Source organism: Somniosus microcephalus, chromosome 5 (assembly GCF_052327205.1).
Source record: "Somniosus microcephalus isolate GS21.2 chromosome 5, FLI_Smic_1.0, whole genome shotgun sequence".
Taxonomy (NCBI): Eukaryota; Metazoa; Chordata; class Chondrichthyes; order Squaliformes; family Somniosidae; genus Somniosus; species Somniosus microcephalus.
The window spans coordinates 316,621,159-316,637,552 of record NC_140991.1 but is presented as its reverse complement, the minus strand read 5'-3'; the positions used below and the strand labels follow the sequence as shown (position 1 = coordinate 316,637,552).

Below are 16,394 nucleotides of genomic sequence, written 5' to 3'. Positions count from 1 at the left end.
ATCCCTTGATTCCCTTCCTGCACTATCCCCATATACCTTGATTCCCTTAATATTCAAAAATCTATCGTATCCTGCAATGCAACCTCGTTATTAAACTTGCTCAATCTTCTCTAAGTAAGCTGTGGTTTGCTTGCTTATTGGTTTAGCCTTGTTTTTATTATTTCCTTACAAGATTATTCCCTATACCATTATTCAAAACCACCTATTGTCTGCTTCAATAATTAACCAGGCTAGGATTGGGGAGCATCCACCTTCTTGTTATCTACATTTTCTTCTGGTCAGTGTGGTTTTGTTCACTTCCATAGCACCTGGCAAATGCTAAGTGGAATGTCCCATTATGGTCAAACAGTTGTTGGTTTGCAGAGGAAATGGCCAATAGTGTCAGCTGTGGCTCAGTGGGCGGCACTCCCTCGCCTCTGAGTCAGAAGGTTGTGGGTTCAAGTCCCACTCCAGAGACTTGAGAACAAAATCTAGGCTGACACTCCAGTGCATTACTGAGGGAGCACTGCACTGTCGGAGGTGCCGTCTTTTGGATGAGATGTTAAACCGAGGTCCCATCTGCTCTCTCAGGTGGACATAAAAGATCCCACGGCACTATTTCGCAGAAGAGCAGGGGAGTTCTCCCCGGTGTCCTGGGGCCAATATTTATTCCTCAATCAACATCACTAAAAAAACAGATGATCTGGTCATTATCACAGTGCTGTTTGTGGGAGCTTGCTGTGCGCAAATTGGCTGCCGCGTTTCCTACATTACAACAACAGTGACTACACTTCAAAAGTACTTCATTGGCTGTAAAGCGCTTTGAGACGTCCAGTGATCGTGAAAGGCGCTATATAAATGTAAGTCTTTCTTAATTCCAAGAAGGGGTCAGCAACATGCGTTGGCAATAAAAAGTACTGGGAAAACTAATGGGACTAAAAGCCGACCAATCCCCTGGACCTGACGGCCTACATCCTGGGGTTCTAAAAGTGGTGGCTGCAGAGATAGTGGATGCATTGGTTTTGATCTTCCAAAATTCCCTAGATTCTAGAATGGTCCCAGCGGATTGGAAGGTAGCAAATGTAACACCACTATTCAAGAAAGGAGGGAGAGAAAACAGGGAACTACAGGCTAGTTAGCCTGACATCAGTCGTTGGAAAAATGCTGGAATCCATTGTTAAGGAAGTGGTATCAGGGCACTTAGAAAATCATAACATGGTTAGGCAGAGTCAACATGGTTTTATGAAAGGGAAATCGTGTTTAACAAATTTGTTAGAGTTTATTGAGGATGTAACTAGCAGGGTAGATAAAGGGGAACCAGTGGATGTAGTATATTTGGATTTCCAAAAGGCATTTGATAAGGTGCCGCATAAAAGGTTATTGCACAAGATATGGGGTTGGGGCTTATATGGATAGAGGATTGGTTAATGGACAGTTAACAGAGAGTTGGGATAAATGGATCTTTTTCAGGTTGGTAGGGTTTAACTAGTGAGGTGCTGCAAGGATCAGTGCTGGGGCCTCAGTTATTTACAATCTATATTAATGACCTAGATGAAGGGACCGAGTGTAATCTATCCAAGTTTGCTGACGATACAAAGCTAGGTGGGAGAGTAAGCTGAGGAGAACACAGAGTCTGCAAAGGGATATAGATAGACTAAGTGAGTGGGCAGTAAGGTGGCAGATGGAGTATAATGTAGGGAAACGTGAGGTTATTCACTTTGGTAGGAAAAATAGAAAAACAGAATATTTTTTAAATGGTGAGAAACTTTTAAATGTTGGTGTTCAGAGAGATTTGGGTGTCCTCGTACAGGAAGCACAGAGTTAGCCTGCAGGTACAGTAAGCAATAAGGATGGCAAAAAGACATGTTGGATTTATTGCAAGGGGGTTGGAGTATAAGAGTAAGGAAGTCTTGCTCCAATTGTACAGGGCCTTGGTGAGACCACACCTGGAATACTGGGCACAGTTTTGGTCTCCTTATCTGAGGAAGGATATACTTGCCTTGGAGGCGGTGCAACGAAGGTTCACTAATTGATTCCTGGGATGAGAGGGTTGTCCTATGAGGAGAGATTGAGTAGATTGGGCCGATACTCTCTGGAGTTTAGAAGAATGGGAGGTGATCTCATTGAAACATACAAGATTCTGAGGGGGATTGACAGGGTAGATGCTGAGAGGCTGTTTCCCCCTGGCTGGAGTTTCTAGAACTAGGGGTCACAGTCTCAGGATAAGGGGTCGGCCATTTAAGACTGAGATGAGGAGGAATTTCTTCACTCAGAGGGTTGTGAATCTTTGGAATTCTCTGCCCCAGAGGGCTGTGGATGCTGAGTCTTTGAGTATATTCAAGGCTGAGATCGATAGATTTTTGGAATCGAGGGATATGGGGATCGGGCAGGAAGGTGGAGTTGAGGTGGAAGATCAGCCATGATCTTATTGAATGGCGGAGCAGGCTCGAGAGGCCGAATGGCCGACTCCTGCTCCTAATTCTTATGTTCTTATTGGCCAACATCAGATTTAAATTCTTCGCACCCCTTCCAGGTGAAACAGCGATTTACTTGTACTTCTTGCAATTTAATATACTGTATTCGCTGCTCACGATGTGGGGAAACCAAACACAGATTGGGCGACCGCTTTGCGGAACACCTCCGTTCAGTCCGTAAGGGTGACCCTGAGCTTCCGGTCCCCTGTCACTTTAATTCTCCGCTCCACTCCCACTCTGATCTCTCTGTCCTCGGCCTATTGCATTGTTCCAATGAAGCTCAACGTAAGCTCGAGGAACAGCACCTCATCTTTCGATTGGGCACTTTACAGCCTTCTGGACTCGACATTGAGTTCAACAATTTCAGACAATAACCCCTGCCCCCATTTTTCATGCTGTATGATTTTGCCATTCCCATTTACAACATTTTATCTTTCCTGCCTCTTACATAAGCATAGTATGTTCCTGCAATTCCCCCCCCCCCCCCCGGTCTCTGCACCTGCTTAATATCTGTTACATCTCCAGCTTTTTCCAGTTCTGATGAAGGGTCCCAGACCTGAAACGTTAACTCTTTCTCTCTCCACGGATGCTGCCTGGCCTGCTGAGTGTTTCCAGTGTTTTCTGTTGTTGGTTCTTATGAGATCACTTCTCATTCTTCTAAACTCCAGAGAGTATCGGCCCAATCGACTCTATCTCTCAAACAAGATGCTGCATAACAAAATGTGGTGTAACCATAGAAACATCAGACATTGTTTTGGAGAATTCTTGGCTGCATGTTAAAGGGACTCTTGTTAAATTTTACAATGGGTGGAAAATTGAGAAAAGTGATATATTGCATAAAGTGTAGATAGAAATTCTTCCAAACTCTAAAGCTGGTGATGGTAATCTTTTCCAACACACTGGTCATTATGCAATTATTAGTGTGGAAGTAGGCATGGCGATTCTCTTATTCTCTGCTTCCACTCAATCCCTGGTTGGTTCAATGAGCAAATCAAGAATGCATGGATGAGCTCAGCTATTCATTATTTCTGCTTATTTTCCTGGTTTTTTTTTTTCCTTCTCGCTTCTCCCTTCCACTTCCAAAAGTGAAGACTCTTGCTGATGCTTTCTCCCAGTCCTTTTTATTTTGTTCTCATGCCACAAGGATAGTTTCCATAAGCAAACTGAGTCTCCTGTGACTCTGCCTGCGTATCACGGATTGGATAACATGCCACAGGCAATGTTCCTGTTAAGCTGCATGGGCGGTGCAGCCCGTCTGCAGGTCCTGCGTAGGCCGCTTGCCAGCTTCACAATGGGAGGGTGGGGGGGGGGGGGCGGGAGAAACTGCTCGTGCGCGGAAATTTGAATGGGCCGCGCAGCCAAAAATAAATTAGAAGGAACATTGGCCAGAGGTGTAATAATTGCCCCTTAACTATGGCGTATTGCAGCAGATATCATGTGCGATGCTCACCGTGTTCTGGTGTCTAGTCCAGCAGATGGTAGATACCACACTCTTCGTTTTAGCCTGAATGTAAAATCCAATCCATCTATTTACAGGTAACATTGCAGCAGTAAGGCACAGCAAGTAACTGATTTTTAAAAAATTATAAAAACATCAATTCAGAATCAAATTTAAGAAGCCACACAACACCAGGTTATAGTCCAACAGTTTTATTTGAAATCACAAGCTTTCGGAGCGCTGCTCCTTCGTCAGGTGACGAAGGAGCAGCGCTCCGAAAGCTTGTGATTTCAAATAAAACTGTTGGACTATAACCTGGTGTTGTGTGACTTCTTACATTTGTCCACCCCAGTCCAACACCGGCATCTCCACACCACAGAATCAAATTGTGAGACATGAAAAGCATCCTCTTTAGAATATATTTCTTCTAGTACATGAAAAAACTTGTTTACGCAGCGAGTGGTTAGGATTTGGAATGCGCTGCCTGATCGGGCGGTGGAGACAGATTCAATAGTAGCCTTCAAAAGGGGAATTGGATAAATACTTGAAGGAGAAAAAATTGCAGGGCTGTGGGGAAAGAGCGGGGGAGCGGGACTGACTGGATTGCTCTTCGAAAGAGCCGGCGCAGACTGGATGGGCCGAATGGCCTCCTTCTGCATTAGAGTTAAGGTTGTGCTGTACTATTCTATGATTCTATAACCTGAAAGATTTTGGAGATGTAGAGGCAAAGTTTGTATGTAGCAAGAGCTGCTCAGCGCACACAGCTCAATTGTTATTTAGATTAAACTAAAGATTACAGGAAAAGCTCACAGCTCTCGACAATTTCTGGCTTTCATTCAAAATCAGAGATGCTGTATGAAGACTACTGTGTGGCAACATAATAAGCAATTTGACACCCAACATCTGCGTCTGTCGCCTGCCAAACCCTTAAACAATGTACAATTTTGCACTTCTCTAACAACGCGTCCTCAGTAGATCAATCAGTTTGACCCCTTTTGGCCATTTTGAAGTTTAGTAAGGAAAGACAGCTTCCATTTCAATTCTGGAAAACATCCTTATTTAACCCAGGATGAAAAGTGTTTTCATCACAGCGTGGTATGGCTCCATGGTTGCTCCAGTCTCTCACCCAAGCAGTCATTATTCATGAGTATGTTCTTTAAGTGCAGGAGGGAATACTGTAACACAAGCCAAACACTGCAGATGCTGGAAATCTGAAATAAGGGAATACTATGATTCCTTCTCTACATTCAATGTAATCCAATCCATGTGAGCTGCATTTTTCTTACCCCTTTGCTGCTTCTAGACTCGACTATACCAACGCACTCCTGGCCAGCCTCTCGCGTTCTACCCTACGTAAACTTTAGGTCATCCAAAACTCTGCTACCCGTGTCCCAACTCGCACCAAGTCCCGTTCGCCCATCCCCCCCTGTGCTCGCTGACCGACATTGGCTCCCAGTTAAGCAACGCCTCGATTTTAAAATTCTCATCCTTGTTTTCAAAGCCCTCCATGGCCTCGCCCCTCCCTATCTCTGTAATCTCCTCCAGCCCTATAACCCTCCGAGATATCTGCGCTCCTCTAATTCTGCCCTCTTGAACATCCCTGAATTTAATCACTCAACCTTTCGCGGCTGTGCCTTCAGCTGTCTCGGCCCTAAGCTCTGGAATTCCCTCCCTAAACCCCTCCACCTCTCTCTCTCCTCCTTTAAGACGCTCCTTGAAACCTACCTCTTTGACCCAGCTTTTGGTCACCTGCCCCAATATCTCCTCATGTGGCTCGGTGTCGAATTTTGTTTTATAACACTCCTGTGAAGCGCCTTGGGATGAATAACTGCATTAAAGGCGCTATATAAATACAAGTTGTAGTTGCTTGAGTTGGTGCTTGTTTACCAATTTAGTGGTGCAAGCACTGGTTGAACCTGAAACTAAAAGTATCTTAGTTGAATTAACCAAAATTCCTGCGATACCCACTGTTTTCCAGTCAAAATGATTATTCACATCTGTTACTTAATGTACCAATGATTTAAATGCAGCAAAAATGATGCAATCTGGCATAATACTCCAGACACATCAGCACAAAAATCTAGGCCGACACTCCAGTACAGTGCTGAGGGAGTGCTGCACTGCCGGAGGTGCTGTCTTTCGTTAAACCGAGGCCCCGTCTGCGCTCTCGGGTGGATGTAAAAGATCCCACGGCACTATTTTGAAGAAGAGCAGGGGAGTTCTCCCCGGTGTCCTGGGGCCAATATTTATCCCTCAATCAACATCACTAAAACAGATTATCTGGTCATTATCACGTTGCTGTTTGTGGGAGCTTGCTGTGCGCAAATTGGCTGCCGCGTTTCCTACATTACAACAGCGACTGTGGCATAGTGGTTAGCACTGTTGCCTCACAGCGCCAGGGACCCGGGTTCAAATCTGGCCTCGGGCGACTGTCTGTGTGGAGTTTGCACATTCTCCCTGTGTTTGCGTGGGTTTCCTCCGGGTGCTCCGGTTTCCTCCCACAGTCCAAAGATGTGCGGGTTAGGTTGATTGGCTATGATAAATTGACCCTTAGTGTTAGGGGGGATTAAATACGTGGGGTTACGGGGATAGGGTGGGATATGTGTTGGTGTAGGGGTTACGGGGATCGGGTGGGATATGTGTCGGTGCAGGCTCGATGGGCCGCAATGGCCTCTATCTGCACTGTGGGGTTTCTGTGACTCCACTTCAAAAAGTAATTTCATTGGCTGTAAAGCGCTTTGGGACGTCCTGAAGTTGTGAAAGGCGCTATAGAAATGCAAGCCTTTCTTTTATAAATTATAGCAAAATTATTAATGGGCAGAGTGACCGTGAAGAATAATTTCACAATAGCTAAAACTTTGCATGGAATTGCAGTCAGCCAGTGAACTGGTTAAGTGTGAACAAAAAAATGTCCTCTGTGGAAGCCATATTTGCTTCATAATTTATGATTTTTTTTTTTTCCCTCTGCAGAAACCCGAGTCTGTTATGGAGAAATACAGGCTTGCTGGGATCCCCCCGAAACAGAAAATAACAGTGTTCAGGGTATCTGAAAACGCTATTCTTAAACCAGGTAATGCCTCAAGCACAACTTGCCTCATGCATTTGTTTTGGGTGGGCAAAGATAGGCAAACCATGTGAACACGTTGGTATTTATTGGAGGTATTCTGCCCCAATAACACACATGCTCATCAATATTCCCTTTGATTTTTTTTTGGCGGGTGCTCGGCCCCTTTAACGGGCTGCGCGATGCGCGCTCTCCCGCGTATGCGCGGTTTTTCCTATTGTAAAGCTGGCAAGCGGCCTGCGCGGGGCCTGCAGACAGCTGGGCGGCCACCAAATCTGGAAGGGAACATTGATGCTCATCGAGATTTAAAAAAACAAGAATACAGTTTCCTCCTTTTCAGTAACACTAAACGGCATGTTGGTCAAACGGGTCGAATGATTTTCTAAGAAGTGCTCATTCATTCTCATCAGGTGGCATGTATATTAAAGCATCTGCTGCTTTTCTGCTAAATGTAGCTTGTAAACATTCTAGCAGTGTTCGTAGAAACCACATAAGAATTAGCAGGAGTTGGCCATACAGCCCCTCGAGCCTGCGCCGCCATTCAATAAGATCATGGCTGATCTTCGACCTCAACTCCACTTTCCCGCCCGATCCCCATATCCCTTGATTCCCCTAGAGTCCAAAAATCTATCGATCTCAGCCTTGAATATACTCAACGACTCAGCATCCACAGCCCTCTGGGGCAGAGAATTCCAAAGATTCACAACCCTCCGAGTGAAGAAATTCCTCCTCATCTCAGTCCTAAATGGCCGACCCCTTATCCTGAGACTGTGACCCCTGGTTCTAGACTCTCCAGCCAGGGGGGAAACAACCTCTCAGCATCTACCCTGTCAATCCCCCTCAGAATCTTATATGTTTCAATGAGATCATCTCTCATTCTTCTAAACTCCAGAGAGTATCGGCCCAATCTACGCAATGGCCCAGAAATTTGGGTCGGAGGCTTCCCGTGGGTGCAAGCCCCCGACCTGCACTTAGCTAGCGCGCCGGCCGTTGAGCTGTGGGCCCGCGTGGGATTCCGATCCTGGGCCTCCTCCAACTGCCGGCGCGCAGTGCTTGCGTATCCCAGGGGCGCAGTTAGTTCGAAGCATCCCCTGGGATCACGTGGGCCATGGAGAGCCAATGGTAGCAGGGAATGCTCCATTCATAAGTTTGACAGGAAGAGCTGTCAAAACTATAAATACTATAAGCCCCAAAAATCACTAAAGCTTCAAATAAATTTTTTTTAATCACATTTTTAAAATAACTATAAATTACATGAAATAACTATTTTAAACAATTTAAATTTTTGAAAAAATTAATTACATTTTCTAACGGGGCTAAAAATAAACTTACCTTTCTTTAAAGTATTTAAAAATAATAAACCTGTGGAAAAAATGTTTTAATTTTAATTAATTCACCACTTACCTTGTTAAAAGCAGGCCTTGCGCCTGCTTTTTAAAAGTGTAACTGCTGGAGACTTACCCTCCCGGAGAAACCTGCAAAAAAAACAGAAGTTCCAGGCGTACGCGCTGCCTCCCCGGCGCACGCGTTCGACCTCTGAACCCCCTCCTTTAAGGGAACGGAAGTTCCGGTTTCCTGTGCATGCATGAAACCGGCACTTTCGTTGGACCTACGCGTGAGTACCCCGTGCGTACTCACCCATTGGGACCCGAATTTCTGGGCCAATATCTTCTCCTAGGACAACCCTCTTATCCCATCATTATATGATCCATGCAACCCTTGTGCTTTATCCTTTTAATAATCCAAAGTTTGATTTTTGACTCATTTACAATGATTTGTGATTGCTGGCCTGAATTTGATTTTTAAATTTCCTCAAGGTACTCCGTTGTATGCGGCTCATTTTCGGCCGGGACAGTACGTTGATGTCACAGCAAAAACGTAAGTCCTCTATCCTGCAACAACTGCTTGAAGTTGGAGCAAAAGGCAGAACTAGTAATCATTTGTTAAAAGGTGCACCTCACAATCCTGCAGCACCTTGTCCTGTGGGCTGAGCTTTGACTTGCCGGTCGGTCATCCCTCGCTTGCGTGTCTAGTCTGTGAACTCGCACTTTAACATTGCATTCTGGAGATGAGGTCATGATACAACACACGCGTTTTAAAAGTTGTAACAACTATGAACGAAATTTCATCCCATAAATACTCAAATAGTATGTCATTGTAGAAATGCTCCGTTTTCATAAGTGACACAACATAATTGCAGTGCAGACAATACTTCGGAAAAACCCTGTGCATTCCCTCGGGGAAAGAATCTGAAACATAACTATCGAATCCTGTGATCTTACACAGCCACCCCGATCAACACCAGGTCCTTCATATCCTTCTGTTTAGTTTACTTAGAAGAAAAAAATTCCAACTTAATTTAATGAATATTACCGGGAATATTGTGAATGTTATTTGAAAGGACCTATGTGCCTTAATCTGTCTGGCATGTTGATAGTAAAAATGATTTAATATTGATAGAAGCATTTAATATTTTTTTTGACAGAAGTTCTTTGAAAGAAAGACTTGTATTTCTACAGCACCTTTCACGACCACTGGACGTCCCAAAGCGCTTTACAACCAATGAAGTACTTTTTTGAAGTGTAGTCGTTGTTGTAATGTAGGAAACGCGGCAGCCAAAATGCGCACAGCAAGCTCCCACAAACAGCAATGTGATAACGACCAGATAATCTGTTTTAGTGATTTTGAGTGAGGGATATATATTGGCCCCAGGACACCGGGGAGAACTCCTTTGCTCCTCAAAATAGTGCCGTGAGGGGGCAGGCGGGGCCTCGGTTTAACGTCTCATCCGAAAGACGGCACCTCCGACAGTGCGGCGCTCCCTCAGCACTGCCCCTCCGACAGTGCGGCGCTCCCTCAGTACTGCCCCTCCGACAGTGCGGCGCTCCCTCAGCACTGCCCCTCCGACAGTGCGGCACTCCCTCAGTACTGCCCCTCCGACAGTGCGGCGCTCCCTCAGTACTGCCCCTCCGACAGTGCGGCGCTCCCTCAGCACTGCCCCTCCGACAGTGCAGCACTCCCTCAGCACTGCCCCTCCAACAGTGCAACGCTCCCTCAGTACTGCCCCTCCGACAGTGCGGCGCTCCCTCAGTACTGCCCCTCCGACAGTGCGGCACTCCCTCAGCACTGTCCCTCCGACAGTGCGGCACTCCCTCAGTACTGCCCCTCCGACAGTGCGGCGCTCCCTCAGCACTGCCCCTCCAACAGTGCAGCGCTCCCTCAGTACTGCCCCTCCGACAGTGCGGCGCTCCCTCAGTACTGCCCCTCCGACAGTGCGGCGCTCCCTCAGTACTGCCCCTCCGACAGTGCGGCGCTCCCTCAGTACTGCCCCTCCGACAGTGCGGCACTCCCTCAGCACTGTCCCTCCGACAGTGCGGCACTCCCTCAGCACTGTCCCTCCGACAGTGCGGCACTCCCTCAGCACTGCCCCTCCGACAGTGCGGCACTCCCTCAGCACTGCCCCTCCGACAGTGCGGCGCTCCCTCAGCACTGTCCCTCCGACAGTGCGGCACTCCCTCAGTACTGCCCCTCCGACAGTGCAGCACTCCCTCAGCACTGCACTGGGAGTGTCAGCTTAGATTTTTGTGCTCAAGCCTCTGGAGTGGGACTTGAAACCACAGCCTTCTGACTAGAGGCAAGAGTGCTATGGCTGACGCTTTTATTAAAAAAAAAAAAAATGGAAATGGGGAGGGGAAAAGTTTTATGGGCCAGAAATTCGTGTCCCCACGGGTGAGTACGCGCTGGGTACTCGCGCGTAGGGCCAACAAAAGTGCCGGTTTCGTGCATGCGCTGGAAACCGGAACTTCCGTTCCCTTGAAGGAAGGGGTGCACAGGTCAAACGCGTGCGCCGGAGAGGCAGCGCGTGCGCATCGAACTTATATTTTTTTTAACAGGTTTTTCTGGGAGGGTAAGTCTCCAGCAGCTGCGCGTTTAAAAAGCAGTCGCAAGGCCTGCTTTTAACAAGGTAAGTGGTGAATTAAGTAAAATTAAAACATTTTTTCCACAGGTTTATTATTTTTAAATACCTTTAAAGAAAGGTAAGTTTATTTTTAGCCCCATTAAAAACGAATTAATTTTTTCAAAAATGTAAATTATTGTTTAAAATAGTTATTTTATGTAATTTATAGTTATTTTAAAAATGTGATTTAAAAAAAAAATTATGAAATTTTAGTGATGTTTTGGGGCCGATCTCTAGCCATAGATTTGACAGCTCTTCCTGTCAAATCTATGAATACAGATTCCCTGCTACGATTGGCTCTCCATGGCCCACGTGATCCCAGGGGACGCTTCGAACTAACTGCGCCCCTGGGATACGCAAGCACTGCACACCGGCAGCTGGAGGAGGCCCCAGATCGGAATCCCACGCTGGCCCACAGCTCAACGGCCGGCGCGCTAGGTAAGTGCAGGTCGGGGGCTTGCACCCGCGGGAAGCCCTCGACTCGAATTTCTGGCCCAATAGTAATTGCATTAGCTTGTCATTCTTTTTCGAAACATTTGCTGTTAGTACTCCCTCTTTGATTGTATTTCCATGCACTTCGCCATCTGAGGCCATTCACTGCTACAGCTGGTAGTTAGTTCTCTTATTTCTTTGTGTGTTTTACGCAGCATGCTTATGTGCAACACTTCTTAAACCCCCCTGTGCTCAGAGCATTAAAACTACCAGACCTGAATAAAAATGATTCTTCTATGTCTCAGCAGCACGGTGAGGATTGCATTCACTCAAATTAATCAGTACTGCCTTTGTTTAAGCTTTTCAACAGAAGCCCATTATGTGGTGCGGACTCCCCTGGGCTGGGTGGCCGCACTTGAATCTGGTGGTCTATTTGTTGACTAGTCATGCTATGCTTCTCATTTCAAAAGGCTTAATTATGAGTCACTATTTTTGGACAAACTTGTAGCTGTATGTCTGTCTTTACGCCCAAGATATTAGCCGTGGCTCCGTAGTAGCGCACTCGCCTCTGAGCCAGAAGGTCGTGGGTTCAAGCTCCACTCGTGTTTTGAGCTAGGCTGGCCCTTCAGTGCAGCACTGAGCGGATGCTTCCGGATGAGATGTTAAACCAAGGCCCCTTCTACCTGCTCAAGGTGGAGAAAAAAAATCATCCCGTGGCACTATTCCGTGAAGTTCTGGGAGTTCTCCTGGTGTCCTGACCAGTGTTCCCACTAATTTTTTGGGGGGGTGCGTGGCCCCTTTAAAGGGCCTGCGCAGCCCATTCAAATTTCCGCGCGTGCGCAGTTTTTCTATTGTAAAGCCGCTGAGCGGCCTGCGCAGGGCCTCCAGACTGCCGCGCAGCTGAACGTGAGCACTGGGCCTGACCAATATTTATGCCTCCACCAAAATCACTCGAAAAAAACCCACCAGAAAACAGATTATCTGGTCATCATCTCATTGCTGTTTGTGGGAGCTTGCTGTGCGTAAATTGGCTGCCGCGTTTCCCAACATTACAACAGTGACTACACTTCAAAAATACTCCCATTGGCTGTAAAGGGCTTTGGGATGTCCTGAGGTTGTGAAAGGCGCTATAGAAATGCAAGTCTTTCTGTCTCTTGATGCATGTACTTTTCATCATGGTGAAGGCAGCTATGTCTGCTCATTGAGAACTGGTGTAAAATGTACGGCAATAAACTCCTGCTATGACGGCGTGAAATCATAAGGACTGTGGATTCAGGTTTTAACTTTTGATTATACAGTGAATGAGATTTTCAATAATAAGAGACTGCTTTATATGAATGATGATCATCCAGGAATGCATCAAAATCAGGGTAGATGCTGAGAGGTTGTTTCCCCTGGCTGGAGAGTCAGGGACAGGGGGAGATACTATTCTTGTGTGGCATGGCATATTGGTGTTTTACCACGCTGCCGCAGGACTGCCTGAGTACTGCTGTTTGAGGTTGTTGAACCATTATTTTGGAAGAGGAGGAGACGTGGAGGGGGTTGTCCTGTGAAGAGAGGTTGGACCTATGCTCACTGGAGTTTAGAAGAATGAGGTGTGATCTCATTGAAACAAGATTCTGAGGGGGATTGACAGGGTCGATGATGCGAGGTTGTTTCCCCCTGGCCGGAGAGTCTAGAACCAGAGGTCACAGTCTCAGTTTAAGGGGTCGGCCATTTAAGACTGAGATGAGGAGGAATTTCTTCACTCAGAGGGTGGTGAATCTTTGGAATTCTCTGCCCCAGAGGGCTGAGTCGTTGAGTATATTCAAGGCTGAGATCGATAGATTTTTGGACTCTAGGGGAATCAAGGGATATGGGGATCGGGCAGGAAAGTGGAGTTGAGGTCGAAGATCAGCCATGATCTTATTGAATGGCGGAGCAGGCTCAAGGGGCCGAATGGCCGACTCCTGCTCCTAATTCTTATGTTCTTGTGATTTCATCTTCCATTTGATTTTAATTTGATACAGGCAATGTTTTCATTCTGAATAGCAGAACTGCTTGCTCAACTTACTGAGATTTTTTTTTCAATAAAGACCTGTATTAAGTTGACTTGCTTGTCAGCAAAGTAAAATTCCAGGCACTTCAATTCAATTTTATTTGCCATATGTAACCAGTACAAGTACAAGTACAATGGAATGCTTACTCCCCGTGGGGACGCGTCAGCTATTCTTACAGCGCCGTGTTCAGAAAGTCAATACAATGGCTTCCAGTAGCAGTGGGAGCACGATGTCCCTCAGCCGCTCCGTCCTCCTCGTCACCGCAGCCGCCTCCTCACTGTTGCCGGCTCCAAGTGGTGGCCTGCTTCTCCCGCTCACGATCCGACCTCTGGCCGCCATGCCTGGCTCCCCCCCTCCCAATCGGACTGCGAGCTTCCCACCATGGAGCTGCCGGTCGACGTGCTGCAGCAGGTCATCGTGGCTGCTGTTCGTTGGGCTGCACTGCCTCCGCTTGACTCTCCGAACACATCGTCGGGATGTGAATGCTCCGGTCGCCGCGGCCTCCTCCTCATCGTCGCCGGCTCCACGGTCCGACGGACCGGGGCCTGCTTCTCCCTCTTCCGGTTCGGCCTCTGGCCGCCATGCTCAGCTCCCCTCCTCCCAGTCGGAATGCCTTCCCGCCGAGGAGCTGCCGGCCGACGTGCTCCAGCGGGTCGTCATGGCTGCTGCTGTTGCTCACCACGCTGCGGTGCCTCTGCCCGACTCGCCGAACACTTCGCTCCGATTGCGGGAGCGAGCGGCGAGAGCTGGCCGCCCGAAGCAGGGAGAGCACGCTCAGCACCGGACCGTCTCGGCCGCCACCTTGACTTCGTATCGTATTGTGTGCTGATTAGATACAGAGAAGCCCACTCCAGTACAAACCCCTCCAATTTCCAACTCCTGTATGTAGGCCAATGACCCCACCAAGGTGCGCGGCCGCACACTATTCTGAAAGGTCTCGGGCATCCGCTCGCCGGCTATTACATTGTAAATAGCAACAACAACTTGCATTTATATAGCGCCTTTAATGTAGTCAAATGTCCCAAGGCGCTTCACAGGAACGATTATCGAGCAAAATCTGACACTGAGCCACATAGGGAGAAATTAGGGCAGATGGCCAAAAGCTTGGTCAAAGAGGTAGGTTTTAAGGAGCATCTTAAAGGAGGAGAGAGAGGCGGGGAGATTTAGGCAGGGAATTCCAGAGCTTAGGGCCCAGGCAGCTGAAGGCACGGCCGCCAATGGTGGAGCGATTATAATCAGGGATGCTCAAGAGGCACGCGCAGAAATTTAAAGGGACCGCGCATCAGAAGGAACAGGCCACACAGAACAAAGCACAGCTTACGGGGAGCTTTGGTGTAGGCAACTTTATACGTAAATGAAGGATTCACCGTGACTTGTATTTTATTTATTTTGAACTAGCTGGAGTGCCCGGCGGTGCCGAGGTTTTTTGAGGGCATGTTATGAAAAAAGTCGAAATAATTTTTATATATATATAAATGAGTTTGTCTGTCTGTGTGGGAAGGAGAGAGAGAGAGGGAAGAGAGAGAGAGAGAGACTGGGGGGGAGAGAGGCCCAGGATCGAGAGAGAGACTGGGGGGGAGAGAGAGCGACTGGGGGGGAGAGCGCGACGGGGGCGAGAGAGAGAGAGAGAGAGAGACTGGGGGGAGAGAGAGAGAGAGACCTGGGGGGAGAGAGGAGAGAGACTGGGGGGAGAGAAGAGAGAGAGACTGGGGGAGAGAGAGAGAGAGACTGGGGGGAGAGAGAGTGAGACTGGGGGGGAGGAGAGAGAGAGAGACTGGGGGGAGAGAAGAGAGAGAGGACTGGGGGAGAGAGAGAGAGAGACTGGGGGAGAGAGAGAGAGAGACCTGAGGGGGTGGAGAGAGAGAGATGATGTGGGCTTGAGAGAGAGAGACTGGGGGGAGAGAGACTGAGATGACTGGGGGGAGAGAGAGAGAAGACTGGGGGGAGAGAGAGAGAGAGAGAGACTGGGGGGAGAGAGAGAGAGACTGGGGGAGAGAGAGAGAGAGCTGGGGGGGTAGAGAGAGAGAGAGACTGGGGGGAGAGAAGAGAGGAGAGAGAGAGACTGGGGGGAGAGAGAGAGAGACTGGGGGGAGAGAGAGAGAGAGACTGGGGGGAGAGAGAGAGAGACTGGGGGGAGAGAGAGAGAGACTGGGGGGAGAGAGAGAGAGACTGGGGAGAGAGAGAGAGACTGGGGGGAGAGAGAGAGAGACTGGGGGGAGAGAGAGAGAGACTGGGGGGAGAGAGAGAGAGACACTGGGGGAGAGAGAAAGAGAGAGACACTGGGGGAGAGAGAAGAGAGAGACACTGGGGGGAGAGAGAGAGAGAGACTGGGGGAAGAGAGAGAGAGACTGGGGGAAGAGAGAGAGAGAGACGGGGGAGTGAGAGAGAGAGAGACTGGGGGAAGAGAGAGAGAGACTGGGGGGGGGGAGAGAGAGAGAGAGAGACTGGGGGTAGAAGATAGAGATGGGGGAAGAGAGCGAGATAGAGAGAGACTGGGGGGAGAAGAGAGAGACGGGGGGAAGAGAGAGAGACTGCTGGATTTAGTTCAGGATTAGCCTGGAGAGAGAGGGGGGAAGGAGCGCCTCAGGCCTGGCCCGATGGACCACTGCGAAGGAAGGAAGAAGGCGAGCTCTCCCTCCCTCTCCCACCCCCTCACTCTTTCCCTCCCTCACCCTCTCTCTCCCCCTCCCCCCCCCGCTCTCTCCCTCCCTCTCCCTCCCTCCCCTCTCCCCCTCTCCTCTCCCTGCCTCTCTCTCTCCCTCCCCCCTGTCTCTCCCTGCTTTCCTCTCTGTCCCTCCCTCCCCTCTCCCTCCCTCCCCTCTCCCTCCCTCCCTCCCCTCCCTCCCTCCCTCCCTCCCTCCCCTCTCTCTCCCTCCCCCTCCCTCCCTCCCCCCTCCCTCCCTCCCTCCCCCCCTCCCTCCCTCCCTCCCTCCCCTCTCCCTCCCTCCCCCTCTCCCTCCCTCCCCTCTCCCTCCCTCCCCTCTCCCTCCCTCCCCTCTCCCTCCCTCCC

General features: G+C 48.7%; 1 protein-coding gene across 1 annotated transcript in view; it reads left to right on the top strand.

The window, feature by feature from the left end:
* The window catches only part of mrpl3 (mitochondrial ribosomal protein L3), a 77,143-nt gene that overhangs the window by 17,917 nt on the left and 42,832 nt on the right, over positions 1-16,394 (top strand). Inside the window, exons 5-6 of the mRNA XM_085989287.1 lie at positions 6,862-6,961; positions 8,773-8,833. Of these exons, the coding sequence (XP_085845413.1) occupies positions 6,862-6,961; positions 8,773-8,833 (161 nt within the window). The remainder of the gene's footprint in view (positions 1-6,861; positions 6,962-8,772; positions 8,834-16,394) is intronic.